This window comes from Anser brachyrhynchus (genome assembly GCF_964034855.1).
Source record: "Anser brachyrhynchus genome assembly, chromosome: 19".
NCBI lineage: Eukaryota > Metazoa > Chordata > Aves > Anseriformes > Anatidae > Anser > Anser brachyrhynchus.
In genome coordinates, this window is record NC_137712.1 from 6,016,468 (window position 1) to 6,032,948 (window position 16,481).

Sequence of the window (16,481 nt, forward strand, 5' to 3'; positions counted from 1 at the left end):
AAGTGTGACCATCTCTTTAGTAAGGTGCTGCTTCTCAGAAGCAAATACACAGGAATTTGCGCTCAGCATTCATCACATGAACCAGTGAGAAATTGTAGGTGGAGGAGAGGATAAGGAAAGGGGACAAAGGTACATGACAAATCCTACTTGCAAATAGCAGTGAAGTTGGTAGAATGAAGCAGTCTGAAGAATGGAAGAAAAATGCGTTTATGGTAACTGTTATTAAGTTCTTTAATGTGGAAATGTATTGCAATGTAAACAAGCTAGTCCTAGAATCTCCTGACAGTTGTTACAGCAGATCAGCTTAGGGTCAGTTATTGATTTTAGGTACAGTTTTAATTTGTGTTTCTTTCCCATGCTGAAAGATTCTTTTTTTTTTTTTTCCAGAGTAAAAGGCGGTTTGAACGTGACTGCAAAGAAGCTGATCGAGCACAGCAATATTTTGAGAAAATGGATGCTGACATCAATGTTACAAAAGCAGATGTTGAAAAGGTAAACCAGAGGGTAGAGAGGCTGTTTGTAAACATGGGTGAGATAGGTTCAAGTCCTCAGTCCCACTGGTAGTATAAATCTTCTGAGGCTTACTGCCTCGCTGGTCAGTCCATGTGTTAATTAAAAAAGGGAGAGCTCCGCCGGGAGCTGTATTTGCATAAAAATTATAAACACGCAGTCAGATTTCTTCAGTAAGATGGTATCAGAATGTAACGTAGCTGACATGACTCTAAATACATTTATGCAAAATCAGTTTTAACTAACACCCCAGAGTTTTTGTACAGTCAAGCTTGTGAGGGCTCCCTGCGTGTGAAGGTTTGCAGTTACCCAGACTTTGATTCAGGTGGACAAACTTCCTGCCTTCTTGAGCAACACCTCAAAAATGTCCTGATGCTACTGGCTGCAGTGACAAAGTATCAGGATTGTTGTTCAGAGTCCTAGATTTACAGCAGGACAGTTTTTCATGTTATGGAGAACGCTGAAATCCCTGCTTGTCACAGATGGCATGTAGCTTTTATTTCTCAGTTGCTGTCTGGTTGCAGTCACATGTGACTTTTGTACATTGATCCCCATTTTGTGAAGCTTTTGAACTGATGTTTAATTTTAAACGTAGATTTGTGTTTCAGCATATCCATCTTGAAATACTTTTTCTTCAATTTGATTCAAAATTGGATGTACAGAAGGATGCTTGAAGTCTCAGTCAAGTGAAGTACCTGTATCTTAAGAAAGCAAAGGAGAGGGAAAAGGTGTCTTTAACTTGCTTCTCTTTTTGATGTTAAATATCTGCTCAGATAATTCAGTAATGTAGACCAGAAACACCACATTACAAAATGTAAGGATAGTCTTTGCTGAAAAGTTTGATCAATGTAGGTACAAAATAGTCAGAATACTTGAACAGGTTTGTTTCTTAAAAAAAAAAAGAAAAAGCTGAAGTGTACATATATCAAATACTTTGTTGCAGAAGTGTGAAGTGAATCTTCTATAGTCCAAGATTGCCCCTGTAAAAAAAAAAAAAAAGTTTTGCTCTTCAAGAAGTCTGCTTCATTCTCTACTCAGTTAATTCAATCCTAGGAAGCTATCAAATACAATTTTTCTCTACATTTGTGGAATCTTAAAAAGTTTCTAGTACGCTGAGCACCATAGCACCATAATATACTGAATATACATTCAGTATAGCTGAGCACAATAGCACAGATTGCTATTAGAATTGACAACAGTAAATGAAAAAGCAGCTCAGGAAAATTTCCCAAAGTGTTACTGAATATTAAAAGGAACAAATAGCTTTGTGGTCTTGTCAACTGCTTGGCTGTTAGTTGTAAATTCACCCTGCAGATTTGATTATCTGTCACCTGGATTTTCCAGCCCACTTTACAGATGAATGAGTGCACAGGGTTGTCAAAGATGTAAGGCCACATGCAATTTTTCTGGCAGAGAAGGATCATCTCTGCTTTATCTGTATTAAATGATTTTAAAATATGTTTTTTCACAGATGAAATTAGGACTTACCCTAGATTTTTTTTCAAAGCTGAGGTCATGTCAAAGGGGATAGAGAGACGTGGCTTACTTTTTCAGATAGGGAGCTGGAACTCATTAGTCCTACATCAGTTTCTAATGCTGGCCTTTTTTGGTCAGCGTAGAAGGATGCATGTTGGCAATGTATCCGATGGATTTAGGTACGTTCTGGGAAGCAATCCTTACTCTGGTGCTGTTTCCCTGTAAAGTGGAGCAGAGGGGCTTCTCATCTAAATTTTTCTAGTTCTTTATTGTGTCTATTTGTAAATTACTTATTGCAAAATGAGGCTCAGTGGCATCTTGAAAGACAAAACCCTGCTGCAGCTCTGCGTGCTGGCTAATCTCTGGAGAAGGCATTAGTCGACTTTCCAGCCAGCCAGTGGAGTAGATGGAGAAGGAAAAGGTTATCAAAACGAGTGGAATGTGAAATAATATTACTGAACAGAGAGAACAGTGTTTTCTAAGTGCATGTGTTAAACTGGGTTCATCCATGCCGGGCTCTGAATAATGCCCTTTCTTTGCTTCCCTTGGCCCACGTGACTGGCTCTGCCTTACATAAGGCCCCAGTGAAAATAGGATATTGTTCGCCCCGCGCTGCTGCCGGGCAGCTCTTGCGGACCCGCTCCAGGGAGAGATGCAGAAACCCCGGGGTTTCAGTTGGAGCAGTATGATGACTTTTCCCTCCTCCTCCTATTGCAGCAGTTCTGATTTCACTTGCCCCTTACAGCTTGGCAGCTGCGCTCTTGCTCCCAAAAATCTGTCTGGCCAGGAAAGCAGACGATTTGGCTGTGTTCGGAGCCAGTGCTATTCACTTTGGCGGAACAAGGTGCTCTTCAAGCAGTGGGATCGTTTGTCCTCATTTCTTGGGCTTGAGATTGACACTTTGGCTACTTTAGCTTCTACCTGCAAATATAAGCAGACACTAGAGTTATTTTTTGCATCATGCGTTGCAGGATAATGGAATTAAAATTCTGCAGTGATCACAGTGACACGTACAATCAGAAGAATATGCAACTGCCTGATGCACCTAATGCTCAACTGTATGAGGATCTGACATGCTCTCATCTGTCAGTCTTTAAATAGTTGTAGCCTTTGACAACTGCAGCAAGAAATTCTGTGCTGGTGCTGCCAGCTACCCGCACTTAACGTGGCCTTGGTGAAAGGAGAGCTCTTGGCATTACAGTTTGCTATGATTAAGTAACCAGAATAGTGGTAGGGAAGCTAATTAGGAGTTACTTTCCTCCTTATTTCTCCAGGACTGTTTAGCAAAATAACAAAGGGCCTCAGGTGTGTGCTTCGAGGCAGGGCTGGATGTGCATGGGCATCTTACACCAAAGCCCAAACTGCTCCTGATTGCAGAGGGCAATGCTGTCTGTGCCGCTCCTATGTCCGGCTTGGCTCCCTTCATGGGTGCAGCCAACCAGCCTGGGGTTGAGCTAAGAGAGCAGGGTGTTTAGCTTTGCTTCCTCCCGTCTCCTTTTTTGGTGTTAGTAGCATGGAGCAAAGGGCTGTGCTCAGGTCTCGGCAAGGGTCGCAGGCTTTGCAGGGGAGTGGGCTACAGCACTCGAGTTCCCCTCCCTGGGTTTGCACCGAGCCTCTAAACTGCAAGCCGCCGGCATTTGTAGGGGGAACGTTTGTGTGAATGCAAAGCGTATTAGGCTCAAAGCCTTTGTCTGTTCCATTTAGCAAAGTCAGAGTTACTGTGTTGCGAGCAACTGCACTGCGAAAATATCTTTATAAAATAAATAAATGGTGGAACGTGCTGATGAAAACACTGGGAAGGCTTGTAGGTATCACTGTGAGCTTTAGCTTTGCTTGGATCGCAGTGGGATGTGAGCTTTGAAAGCAGTTCTTTTTCAAAAAACCACAGTGGAGTTGCTTCAATTTTTTGACCATTTGGGGAAATGGTCTCTGTCACCAGCGCAGAGGCAGTGTACTTATAAGGAAGTGCTCTATTGTTTGTTCCTTCTCTTTAGAGCTGCAATCACTAAAAAGCTGACATCTTTATGGGATAATGTGGTACCCAGCGGTGCCTTTGCAGACTTCTTGCAATAAAAAAAAAAAGAAAAACAGCTGGCTTCTCTAAAGGTTTATTTTCAAAGTGGATTTTTCAGAATTTGTTTTTAAGGAGGAAGTGGTTTGGGGCCAACCATACGAGGGGATGAATGCTTTTTGCATCTTGATTAGCACAGAAGTTGAGGGAGAGGGCAGCAGTTTGAGGTAGTCTGAGTCAGGCAGGACCTGTCCCTTTGCTGAAAAGTAGCACCGTCATGTGTTGGGGTCCTAGGTGATAATTCTGCCAGAAAACAACGTCAGCTGTGAGCCCCAAAAATGAGCTGTGTGTGAGTTCCCAGACTGCTGTCCTGAAGTCAGGGCTAGTCGTGTTGGTTTATTTTTTGTTCCTGTTGTGTTGGGAGGGTTCCACCTTAAGTGTTTTTATGATTGATGTAAACGTTTTGTAGGTTTTGAAAGTAGTGAGAGACTAAAAGTGCAAATTTGACATTAACTCTTGCAAATCAAAAAGGTCCTAACATTGCTCGTACTTGAGGTGGGATTTTTGTTTTGCTCTGGAGGTTTTGACTGACTTAGCTTCAGTATATCTTCAACCTACACTAAGAAAGGCCGAGTGAATCTGCTTTCTTACACACTTACTGCTTTCTTACACAGGCAATTTTAATGCAATGTAAAGAGGCTGTATTGCCCCCCTTACCCTAGCAGATGTCAACTTACATTGCATTGGAAAGTCATGAGCTGAAGCACTGGCAGAGTCGTACGGAACATAGATGAAGAAATACTGCTACTTAGAAAGATTCTTGGAATAAGCCGATCTTCCTGCCTTTGCAAATGCAGTTATACTGTCAAGTGTTAAACTGCTTTTCCAGCAGCCAGGCTGCTGCGCTGCAGGACACAAATCTCTTCATTAAGAATTTACACATCCTTACAATGAAGGATGAACTAAACTATTCTTAGTTAGGCCCCAGAGAAATCTCTTATCTATGCTTCAGCATATCCTTCATACACCGTTTGCAGCATGCTTTGTCAGAGTAGCATCAAGTCGCAGCGGAGCAGGATAGAGCGAGCATCGCTGAAACCCTGCGTACAAGCCACAAAGGAACATCTCCAGCTCGGTGCTGGATTGTTGCGAAGTGCGTCACTGAGGTTTTAGTCAATTAAGACTGTCGGCAGTAAACTCTGCAGCATAGCCAGAGACTGTGGGTGCCCTCCTTTTGCGCACCATGACTACTTAATGAGCCTAACTTTTCAGGACCTGCTGAGTCATCTGCACTGTGACAATTAGGCTTATTGTATTCTTTCCCTGGCTCATCCAACTTTTGAGGCACCTACTGCCATACTGAACTTGTCAGCGGTTGGAAAACGTAGTGCCATGCGAGGGCGATGGTAGAAGCTGGAAAACCTCGACAGTGTTTGTATCATTAATACAGGTGAGGTGGGTAAGGCTTAGTCCCAGACATAGTTCCAGAGAGCCCTGTGCATTTCTTGCTTAGTTACATGCTGCATAAGGCTTTCCCACGTTCTCTGCGTGGTGCTGAATTTTCCTTATGTTTACTAGGCAGCTGCGTTTCTGTTGCTCCACTGATGGAACCGACTGAACCCCTGTGTGTCTTTAGTTCCGATGCGAGTCAAATTTCCCATAAATTCAAGGGCAGTCTTTTCTCGGTAACATGATTTAAAGCCATTAGATTCACGCTAACATATTTTCTCTAGTTTATGCAGATCCCAATCTCCTTTTTGAACTGCTTCTTCCTAATGGGCACTGTAGTGTGTAGGGAGTCCCTCAGGACGGTCATTTGCGTTTCTGGTAGAATAAGCCTTGTTTACAACCTGCTATCAGCGACGCTGAGATGATACAGCAGCTGTTTCCGTTTTGGACTCGTGACTAATTTATGAGCTTTGATTTCTAGACTATGAAGAGTTAATGACCCTAGAAGCATCATCTGGGAAGCTAAATAACCTTATGTATCCCATGCAGACACTGTTATTTGGTGTTAAGAGCTCAAGAAATAAAAATACCAGTCAGTTTTAGTATAGGATTAGGAAATCCATCTGAATTTGTTTCCTCTTAGCGGTACCCATCTGCAATAATGCCCTACATAGCAATTTGACAGTTTCATAACAATGCAGCCCTACTGGGCGGCGGATTGCTAAGTGGAGCAAACAGGTCATGGAGGTAAAAAGGGGTTGTGAAGGGGAGGGTTAAGAACAACTCCTGAATTAAGGATCAACCACCCTTTGAATCAAGGCGTAGGCATTCTTATCTAGTGCAGAGCAATTAGTTTGCACTGTATGGTTAGAAAGCTTGTCTGTAGTTATTCTGTCAAAAATATTTTGACAGATCTTTTCAGCTGTGTCAGAACTAAGGGAAAATGAAGCAGAGACCTCAGAATTTGGCTGTTAAGTTTGTGAGCTGTTCAGTTTAAGTGAATGTGTGGTACCCATAAAGTGAGGCTTTAAGGCTAGCAGAATCATATGGTAACTTTCTTCAGCCCTGACTATTCATCCTGCATTGGCAGTGTTTATAAAATCTTTGTTGGAGAGAGATTACTAGAACCATGCCCAGTATTCAAAGTATGATCTAAGCAATGTATTATACAGTCCTGAAATAAGTTCCATTATTTATATTCCATACTTACATTTATACACTGCAGAACTTAATTGCTTATGTTAGTACAACTGAACAGGTCTCCAGAAATCATTTAAACAGCCAGCAGCTGCTCCAAACACCTCTCTGGTAACCTCCTCCCTCAATTCCAAATATTCTTCTACCTATTGTGCAAGCACCTCGTTCTTTTGTAATAAACTAGACTTTTTAAAGCATCCTCTTGGGACTGGCTTTCTCCAAGCTGTGTGGCAGGCTACTAGTGGAGATTTGTCCATCTGACCCTCTTGCCCATTTGACTGTTTGGTCACCCAGACAGTTTGCATATTCAGTGCTTGTGACACGAGAGTGGCTGTGGAAGGAGACAAAATCTTGGATTTGAGGCACGGGTTTTTTTGCTAGGGCCTTGGAGCAGTTGCAGGACTGGTTGCATGAGTAGAAGACTGACACAACTGGGTGAGTCCTTGTTGCTATTTAATTTTTTTAGTAGTGCAGCTGGGACCAGTGCAATTTAAGAGCTGTGCAAGATCATTGTGCAGGGTGCTTAGCGTTGCTCTCAGCTCTGCTAGATGTGGCCCACCTTTCTCACTAGAGTTTTGGTGGTTTGTTGCTTTAGTACATCTCTTATTAGCGTACACTTCGGTCATCTGGCAGAATTAGGTGGAATGCAAGTTCACCAGATAACAGTTCCTGAGATCTGACCATGAAAATTTTCTCTCCCATCAGCTCTTTGCTTGTTTGTGTATTTTATTTGAACAAAGGGTTTCAAGGATTCACAGGTTGTCATGAAGATTAATTTTTTATATCCCTTTAATATTAAAAGTAAGGATTTTTCTTCTTCCTTTCCTATCTGTTATTTCGCACGTCCCGTTCTGCCTTCTTGCTTTCAGGAAAGCAAATTCTGAAACTTTTTTGCGTGCCAGTTCAGAGAGACCAAACTGGTTATTGTAAAATAGTAAACAATGGAGCTTGACTTGGAGGCTATGTAAATCAAAGCCTGAAATCCTGGCCCTGTTTTGAAGTCCATGGCAGAGTTCCCACTGTTATTAATGCTTCTGCAAATGCTGCCAGTGTTGCTGCTACCAAGAGACGCCCCACTGCTGTTAGTGATAGTGCCTGCTCGCAACAGAGAGCAGCAATGTGAGCCTGGCTGTGTGGGGAGGGTCAGAGCCCGCAGCTGAAAAATCTGTGAGCAATTGAAAGCATTCCTGAAATTGGTGAAGTGTTTCTGAGTCTGCCTTTATCATTAACTTATTTTGAAGGGATTGGCCAGTCGACGAGGGGTGAGGGGGGGATTTTTGTGTTTGCGTTTCAGTCTGATCTTGGATTTACCAAAGACAGATCTCTTTTGGCAGGCAGCGGCCTGGCAGTGATGCATCTCACATGCTGTCTGGGTTTGTTGGTGTTTTTGAAAAGAGGGGGCAGGAGAAAGCAAGCTACACCAGAGTTTTGACTGGAAACTCTGCCATTCTGGACAAGAGCAATGGCTGAGAAGTTGAACTGTTCCACTCCGTGCAGATCAGCTTAACAGCAGCCAAAGCTTTTTTCTGCCCTTTTCAGTTATTCATATCACTCCCACCATAACAGCCCGGAGGGGCTGCATTTTTTGTCTGTGTAAACCCAAAAGACAGTGTGTCCATTGAGTCTCTAGCTGTTTCTGGAATGTGTCTTACAAATTGTTCTCTGCAAAATATCCTTCATTCTTTTCTGTAGTGAAGACTGAAGTGGCAGACAGTGTATTTTTTCTTTCTCCTATGCTTTCTTTACCTATACCTTTCTGTAAGTTAGTTACAGAAAATAGTGCTTTGGTGTGATTGTGTTCAGATCCGAATTGCCATGGCAGTGGAAACTCTAAGTTTACCAGTATACTTGCTGCAGGGCTGATGGCGCTGCAGATACTGGGCTGTCCTTCATTCTTGGGAGCGCTTTTCTTGATGAGAAGTACACTGGCATATGTGACCTTTTGGTTTTATTGCTGCCACACGAGTTCACAGAAGAATTGCCTTAACAAAAATAGACTTTGGAGGGGAGGTTGTGTGTATATACGCTGCACGTGTTTATTTGGGGACTAAAAGATGTTATGAAGGTGTGCTCTGGGGGTGGATGTGCATTTCTTTAACAAGTGCGTACAAGATCTGAGTATCTTTTGCAAAGAAAAGGAAAATGCTTTTCTTCCCCCCAAATCCCTCAAATGCATATACCCTTTTCTGCTTTTTCATGATGATGAAAGTGACCTCACTCATTCCCCCTTTCAAGGGGAGGGGATTTTTTTGGTAGTCTTACGAGTACCTAGTCCTGACTTCTGTTTTAACCAAGAGTGATCTGGCAGTCTGTTGATCTGGATTGTGGTTTCGCATGTGGTGCTAGAAATCCCAGCTCTTGCTTGATCATCCCTGCACAGTTAAAAGGAGAGAGTGTGTTGGCTGAAAGCTGCATCACAGCATCGTCCTCCCATATCTGAAGGCATGGTCTGGTTTTCCGGAGACTGGGTATTCCAAAGCCTTTCCTCCTGAAAATGCTGTTCAGAGCAAATATTTTAACATTAATTCTAAAAGCCTGAAAAGTATCTTCTCTGAAGCTGTTTGCATGCAAAAGTGAGCAGTGAAGAAGATAAAAATAAATTTTCTGTGAAGCTCAACTGTAAATTACTCCCAAAATAGTTCCTGTGACTGTGCAGCTCCAGGCCACTGCATCCATTGCTCTGAATGTGACACTTAATGTCGTCGACTCATTTTTATCATTCTGTGCTTCAGCAGAATGCAGGAACCCAGTTATAAAATGTAATTCTGCTAGTACTAGAAGTGATGATGTTAGAGTAAGTGACATAGTCAAATGAAGTAATAAAAAAATCTAGACTCTTTTATGTTTTTATTTTAAGAAACAAATACCTCATTGGAAAAGTATTTAAACAGTTTGAAGCTTGCCAAATGCATTAAATGGCCAGGAGAAACAAAACATCACTGGGGCTCTCATACAAAAATTCTTGGTTTTGGAATGTACCCAATTTTACTTATTCATCTGCTGCCTCCTCTTATTTGGGGCCAGTTAAGATAGTTTTGGAAACAGAGAATCTACTCCTGTATACACTGAGCTCAGGGTTACCATACCCCACCAGTGAGCTTGCTCATGAGAATGAACTCTGGAGGCTTAATGTTTGCTGGGTCTGACTGGAAATGTGTAATAGTGAATTTCTTGCTCTTCTGTTTCAAAAATAGAGTCAAGGGACAAATTCCTGAGTTGCACTACTTTTTTTTTTTTTTAAAAAAAAAAAAGCTAAGTGGGACGGGGCCTTTCATAGAAGTCAGCTCGAACAATGGGCTGCTCTTAGGTAGCTGAGGAGAATGGGCCTCACAAATGAATATTGATCTCTGGCAGCTGGGACTTGAGGAAGGGGCTGGGAGACAACCGTACGTTACCCTTACAGCTGTCAGCCTTTCCATGGCTGACTTTGTTTTGCTCGTGTATTTGTGTTTGTAGTACAAGGCGATATTGTTTTCCACTTGTGTTCAACATAGCTATACATGAGTGCATGGATGATAAGGTTTAATAAATCATATCGAGCACTTGGGTAGAAAAATGATTGATATGGCTGCTTGGAATTTCATCGCACCAGGTAGAGTTCCCGATGCTGCTTCCTTTGCAAGAGTGAGTGGACAATTAAAACTCTTGGGGAACAGGCAAAGATGCAAGTTTTATATTGGATCTATTTATTTGGTCATAGTCACAATCTTTTCCATTTGATGCTACTGTTTCATCTCCTGTTACGCACTTAGTGCCCAGCATTTTTTCATTGTGCTTGAATTATTGTTTTTGTAGAAAGAATGTGAAAGGGGATCTAGGAAACTCCTTCAGTTGACTGCACTTGCAAAAGAAATAGCTGAATTGAGGCAAAATAAATTATTAGGTGAGAGGTGTGAGCTGGACAAGTGGAAGGGAAGCCTATTTCTTTTCAAATTGAGATTTGAAACCTTTTGGCAGAACTTGTTAGCTTCCAGTTATGATTACTAAAATGTTCCATGATTTGGTATTTCATGGATTTATTGTCAGGAAACTATTGTCTGCTTGGAACAGTTCAAAGGCTAACCCCTCTCTGAACTGTTTTCAATGGGAGCCCACTTCTTAGAATGTATTAAAATTATTTGTTGTACTGTTTTCCCTGAAACATCCCAAAATGCTTTAAATAATTTTTAAGCAGTCCTTCTCTCTCCTTTCTTAAAGGGGTCATTTTGAAATTTGAGGGAATGATCAAAACCTAATATTTTCTGAATACTTGCAGGACTGTTCCAGGGCTAGGTAGACAGCAGAGGGTGAGGAGGCTTCAAGTGCCTGAAAAATAAGCGCAAACAGGATGGATTAAATATACAACGCCAAAAAGCAAGGCTGTTGCTGGCTTCACTGGAGCAAGGATTTGATCCACAGCCATGGAGCCGGCTCTTCTGGGGCAGGTGGCAGTGTGAGGGGCTATATGGGAGCTGAATGAAAACGGCTCTGGATGGTTGGATGCAAATTGTGAATGAGCACGAGAGGAGAGTCTCAGCAAGTGAGCACAGGGTAGGGAGCAAAGGCAGGTAGGTGCAGGGAGCCATGAGGGAAGGGAAGGAAGAGTTTCTGTATGAAGGCCAGCAGCAAGGAAGGAAAAGGCAGCTAAATTAAACAGATGGGATAGACAGCAAGGGAATAATATTGGGCACTGAAACAGACAACAGAAGGCCTTGGGAAGCAGAACTGTAAGGAGAGTAATCTGAAAGTACGGGAGGGTCACTTGGGGACAGATTGTTCTAGGGAAAGAAGTGAGGGTAATTGCCCAGTGCTCAGCTATGCTGGGCAGCAAATGATCTGTGGGTAAAAATAAGAAGGTAATCATGTTTCAGCTGCTCCTCAGGCTCCCCTTTCCTTGCACACTGCATGCCAGCTCTGTCCAAAGAAGTGTACATAAAGGGCTTTGCAGAGAGTACAGTGGGGACACAAATTGAGATGTTTTGTCATGGGTACGTTGGCTGAAGCGTGTTAAATGGGACAAACCATTTTTGTCGCTCCCTTTTCTCTAAAAGATACTGCTAGCCAACAGGTAGGTAGTGCAGTAGAGAAAAGCAGGTGCCAGCCATTACGGCATACAGGGGATGAAGAAGTGTCCCGAAGTGTCAAAAAGCCTCTGCCCCTAAGGGGGCTACTAGAGGGGCAAACTTGTGGTGTTTAGTAATAGGTAGCATCTTCATGTAGTATGAAGAGAGGCAGTTTATGGAATGCAAAATGATTGATGGAACTAACATATTGCAACACAAAAAAAGGGTAGCAGCTCCAAGGGGAGACACTAGCTGGAGGAAGCAGGCACTGCCTTCTGCTAGATCTGTGGCAGCACATTTGTTCTATGAAGATGGCAAATGACTAGAGATGTTCATTCTGAGGATGCAGCTGAGCTGTGAGAGCTATCGCTTCTTAGGCAAACTAGGAACACAAGTCCTTCATATGCCAGATTTTGACCAATTTAACTGAAAATTCCAAATAGGAACAGGCAGGAATGTGTCGATTCAATAGAGGGCAAGGCCCTGCCACATTTAACAGAAGAAAGGACTGAATTTCCGGAGTGCACACTGCAGATTTATGCTTGAAGTAGATGAAATGTTTCACACACATCTGTGTATAGGAGTAAGCCGTAAGTGTATGTGTTCAGAGATCCATATGCTAATGTTTCTGTGCTGCCTACTGGTAAGGGTGGTAAGATGAGGAGTAATGCAGTGTAATTTATTTCCATGTAGTGGAAGTTATAAACTACTTTTGGCATTTCTTTAGGCGAGACAGCAAGCCCAGCTGCGACATCAAATGGCAGAAGACAGCAAAGCAGAATATTGTTCCACTCTACAGAAGTTCAACAGTGAGCAGCATGATCATTACTACACACACATACCAAACATCTTCCAGGTAAGACTCGCTGGCACTGAACTAGAGTAGCTCATACACTTGTGAAAAAAAATAAAGGGATGCATTGCATGTTGGCCCGATTCTATGATCCTGTTTTATTCTTTGGCCATTTTGTCATTGTTATCAAATTTTGTACGCAATCTGCTACCCCAAGTGATGGAGAGCTTGGGTATGTAAAAGTATGCCTTTCTCTTAGGAGGAAGGCAACATTGAATTGTCATGGCAGATTACGGTAGTCCTTGGAATCGTCACAATTTGCTGTATTAAACTCTTGTGTCCATGCAGCTGGGGAATGAGAGCATTATTTGCATTGTTGGAGCAGGAGGCAGCTGGGCATCCTTACATCTGTAAAGCCTCACAGTCTTTTTAACCTGTTTTGAAATCAGATTTCACAGATGTTTGCAGAATTATTGGGGAGTTAAACTCAATAGTGAATGTCAAAGGGTTTAAGCACGCTTGCTGAGTATGTCTTACCATGCCTAAAGAAAGACTGTAGAGAAAGTACAAATCAGATAGCTTTTTTTGTTCTGACTGAAGATCTGAGTGTGTGCTTGGCTGAACAAAGAGATTAATGTCATAGAACAGAAATTCTAAATGACTGTTCCATTGTAATGGGTCATGAGAGTCAAGAAGTGGGAAAGACAACCTCTTTAAGGGAGAAAATGTCACATGCTTATCATCTGATCAGAAATAACGGATACTTGCATAGCAAGCAAGCATTTTCTTATCCATAACTGTAGCTTCTTAGCTAAATGGACACCTTCTCTTTTGTTCATGGTATTTCAAACCAGTATCTTGAGATAAATTTTCCATGGCATCATATATAAAATTCTTCCAGTATATTTGTATTTAAACCTAAATCTGGTAAGTGCTCTGATTTGTAGGTGAGCATACTTATTTTAAGTTGTGCAGAAGATTCCTTTTCACTACCAGTGCTCTAGGAAGCTTTATCACTTCCTCATAGATGGTGAAATAAGGGAAAGAACAGAAATTCTTTACAGCACAACTTTTAACTGATCGTTTTTTGCTTTTGTTGCTTGCATATTAGTCAAGGTAATGGGAATTTCTAAGTTATCAATACTCAGTAAAATTCCTGCAGTCTAATGTGAAACAGCCAGTTCTTGTCCATGCCCTTCTGTATCCTGTTTTATAATCTGTTTTAACCGTGTTATACTACATTCACTTAGCCTCTGTTCTAAATCAGAGATCCATGGAATAGGTGCTGGAGATCGTGGCGTTGAATCCACCAAGTAACAGAGAGCATGTGTTGAGAAACACTCATGTAAACAATGTGTGATGTATAAGACTGCCCATAAACCAAAAATTATCTTCTTGGGGGAAGGGGAGAAAACAACATTTTTTTTTGTTCCCTTGGATTCTCCAGTGGAATGAAAATGAGCTCTTTCACAACATGTCGTGGAAAATGGAAGAGAATTTGTTGTTCCGGAAATTATGTTAACGGCCTTAAGAACCATTCTTACAAATGTCTAAAACTGGGATTTTTGACAAATCAGCATTTTTCAGCATAAAAAAAAATAATTGAAAAATTCTTACTAATAGTAACAGATTGCTTTTAGAGTGGGATTTAGATGTTTGAGGGAATGATACCATTTGCTGCCTTCATGAAAACAGCTGTCCTAGTTTGTCTATTCTTAAAAACATATTTAAACTATACATTTTAAAGCAGTGTTTGCTGGGGAGAAAAATGGGTTGAAACTGTGAAGCTACTCTTGATATTTGATCTGAATGAAATCTAATGTTTTAGAAAATACAAGAGATGGAGGAAAGAAGAATTGTGAGGATAGGTGAATCCATGAAAACTTTTGCAGAGGTCGACCGCCAAGTGATCCCTATCATTGGAAAGTGTCTGGATGAAATTACAAAAGCTGCAGAATCAATTGATCACAAGAACGTAAGTATTATATTGCTTGGATTGTTAATTGCTGTCTTTAGTACTGATCGCTTTGTATATGGAGATTCAAATCCTGGGTCCAAACCACGGTGAGGGCTTTATAGTCATAGAACTAGAATAAATGGTAGGCTTTTGTCCCAGACTACTTTGTCTGAGGTAGATTATCTCCTAAATCTTCTTAACATCTGGAAATGCCACACCTTTTTTCTTTTAGGAATATTCTTTCCTTTTGATAGGATAATGATTTTTTGAAATATTGTTATTGAAGAATAGGCTTCTGCCTAGAGTAAGGAAAATGATGGACATCATTAGAAGTGTCACAGATTCTTATTCAGATAGGTTCTATATCTAATAGTCAGAAAATGGAATGTTGCAGGAATGTCTGCTTGTTACTCTTATAATAGTAATAGAAGTATTTAAAGTGTTGGCTACATAAATTATTGCAACAACTCTGGCAAAACTTCTATTGTGAATTGTTTATTTGAAGAATTAAGACTTGCTAGCGATCTGTAAATGAGCTCTCACAAGTCTTGATTTCTGAATGTCGGAGTAAAAACAAGCCTTCCTGATGAAGGCCGATGAAGAGTTGGGCCGAGCTTGCTGATGTACAGTTAGCACAAGGGTGAATGTGTTTTCTATTTTCTTTTCAGAATGATCTGCTCTCTTTGTAAATGAAGTCTCTGCCTGCTCTTTCAGCCCTTCTCATGGATCACATTAGTGCTTCAAATACAAACAGCATGTGTCTTGCTGGCTGTTTGAAATTCCCATACGTCTTTTTCACTGGAATCTTTTCTAAGCTATTCAGTGCCCAGAGCCTGGAGACTGCAGTTAATTGGCAGCATAAGCCTGAGGCTGAGGTTTTGAAATGAATCCCCTACTTTTTGCTCAGCAGTTGCTCTCACAGAGAGCAGCATGGGAAACCAAGGAATCTGAAAGTTACTGTTTTGGGGTAGGAGAAGGGGGAGCTGGGGAACAGATTCCCATGTTTGAACAATGCACCCTTTTGGGGGTACAGTTCTTGGTTCTGTATGGTGAAAATTGCGCTAAGGAGAGATTCATTCTTAAGCCTACATTCTGCTCTGATGTTCAAGCACAGTCTGAGAGAAACTCACAAACCACTTAAGCTAGGTATTGGAACCAGCTTCACCACCACCACTGAATTTTCAGCTCAACTTGGTCTCTCTTGCACACAGATAAGTCAGACTGCTGGCTCACATGCACAAGTAGGTATTTTGAAAAAGGTATTTTGAGCATTGAAAACCAAGGGTTCTCCTGAAAACACCATGCTAACCAAAATGTATTTAACCAAATTTGTTACATCTGAACAATTACAAAGGGTTTAGCATGTTGTGTCTGAAAACAGGAAAGTCCATAAATGATTCTTCTTTTCTTAAAATATCATTAAGGACTTTTTATCTCAGGAACAGAGGTTTCTCACCTTCTTGATTCTAATAGAAGTGGCATGCTTGTTCCTGCCTTTTCCAAGATGCGGGTCCTGCCACTTTATAGTTGTGTCCATAAGTGCAGACAGTAGCAATTTAAAAGCTGTGTCTTCCCTATTTCCAGGTCATGTACTGCTTTGGCCGGTAATGCAGACTCTTACAGCAGACCTTTCCTGTCTCACCCCTTAAAATTGTAAGAAACAAGTTTCAGTTCTTAGACTATTGTCAGAAGAGTTTCTTTTCTTTGAAAGATCCAAATTGAAGGGTTTCTCCTTTGCTCATCTTTTTCAAGCCTGAACATTTTTGGATAGGAAAGTCACTAGATCTGAGCTGTAGTCAGCTTTGTAAATGAGGTCAGATTCCAGGAAAGTTGAACGCAAGGACAGCTGGTGATAATAGAACTAGTACAATGGTGAGCAAAACCAAGAGCCTGCTGAGCAGGAAAAGCTTTGTGTGAAACTCTGGGCCCACACAGACATGTGTTTCCCAGCTGGGAGGAGATCTCCAGGATCTGGTAATCATAAACAAAGTACAGTATCACCAAACTTGAAACGTATGAGCTCAGAGACTAGGGTACTGACAAAAG

At 41.5% G+C, this 16,481-nt stretch overlaps 1 protein-coding gene across 33 annotated transcripts in view; it reads left to right on the forward strand.

Moving 5' to 3' along the window:
- Window positions 1-16,481, forward strand: part of FNBP1 (formin binding protein 1) — a 97,481-nt gene that overhangs the window by 49,485 nt on the left and 31,515 nt on the right. For all 33 annotated transcript variants that reach the window (XM_080562326.1, XM_080562327.1, XM_080562313.1 and 30 more), the window contains exons 6-8: window positions 388-492; window positions 12,413-12,541; window positions 14,307-14,453. In XM_080562326.1, coding sequence (XP_080418452.1) covers window positions 388-492; window positions 12,413-12,541; window positions 14,307-14,453 — 381 coding nt within the window. The remainder of the gene's footprint in view (window positions 1-387; window positions 493-12,412; window positions 12,542-14,306; window positions 14,454-16,481) is intronic.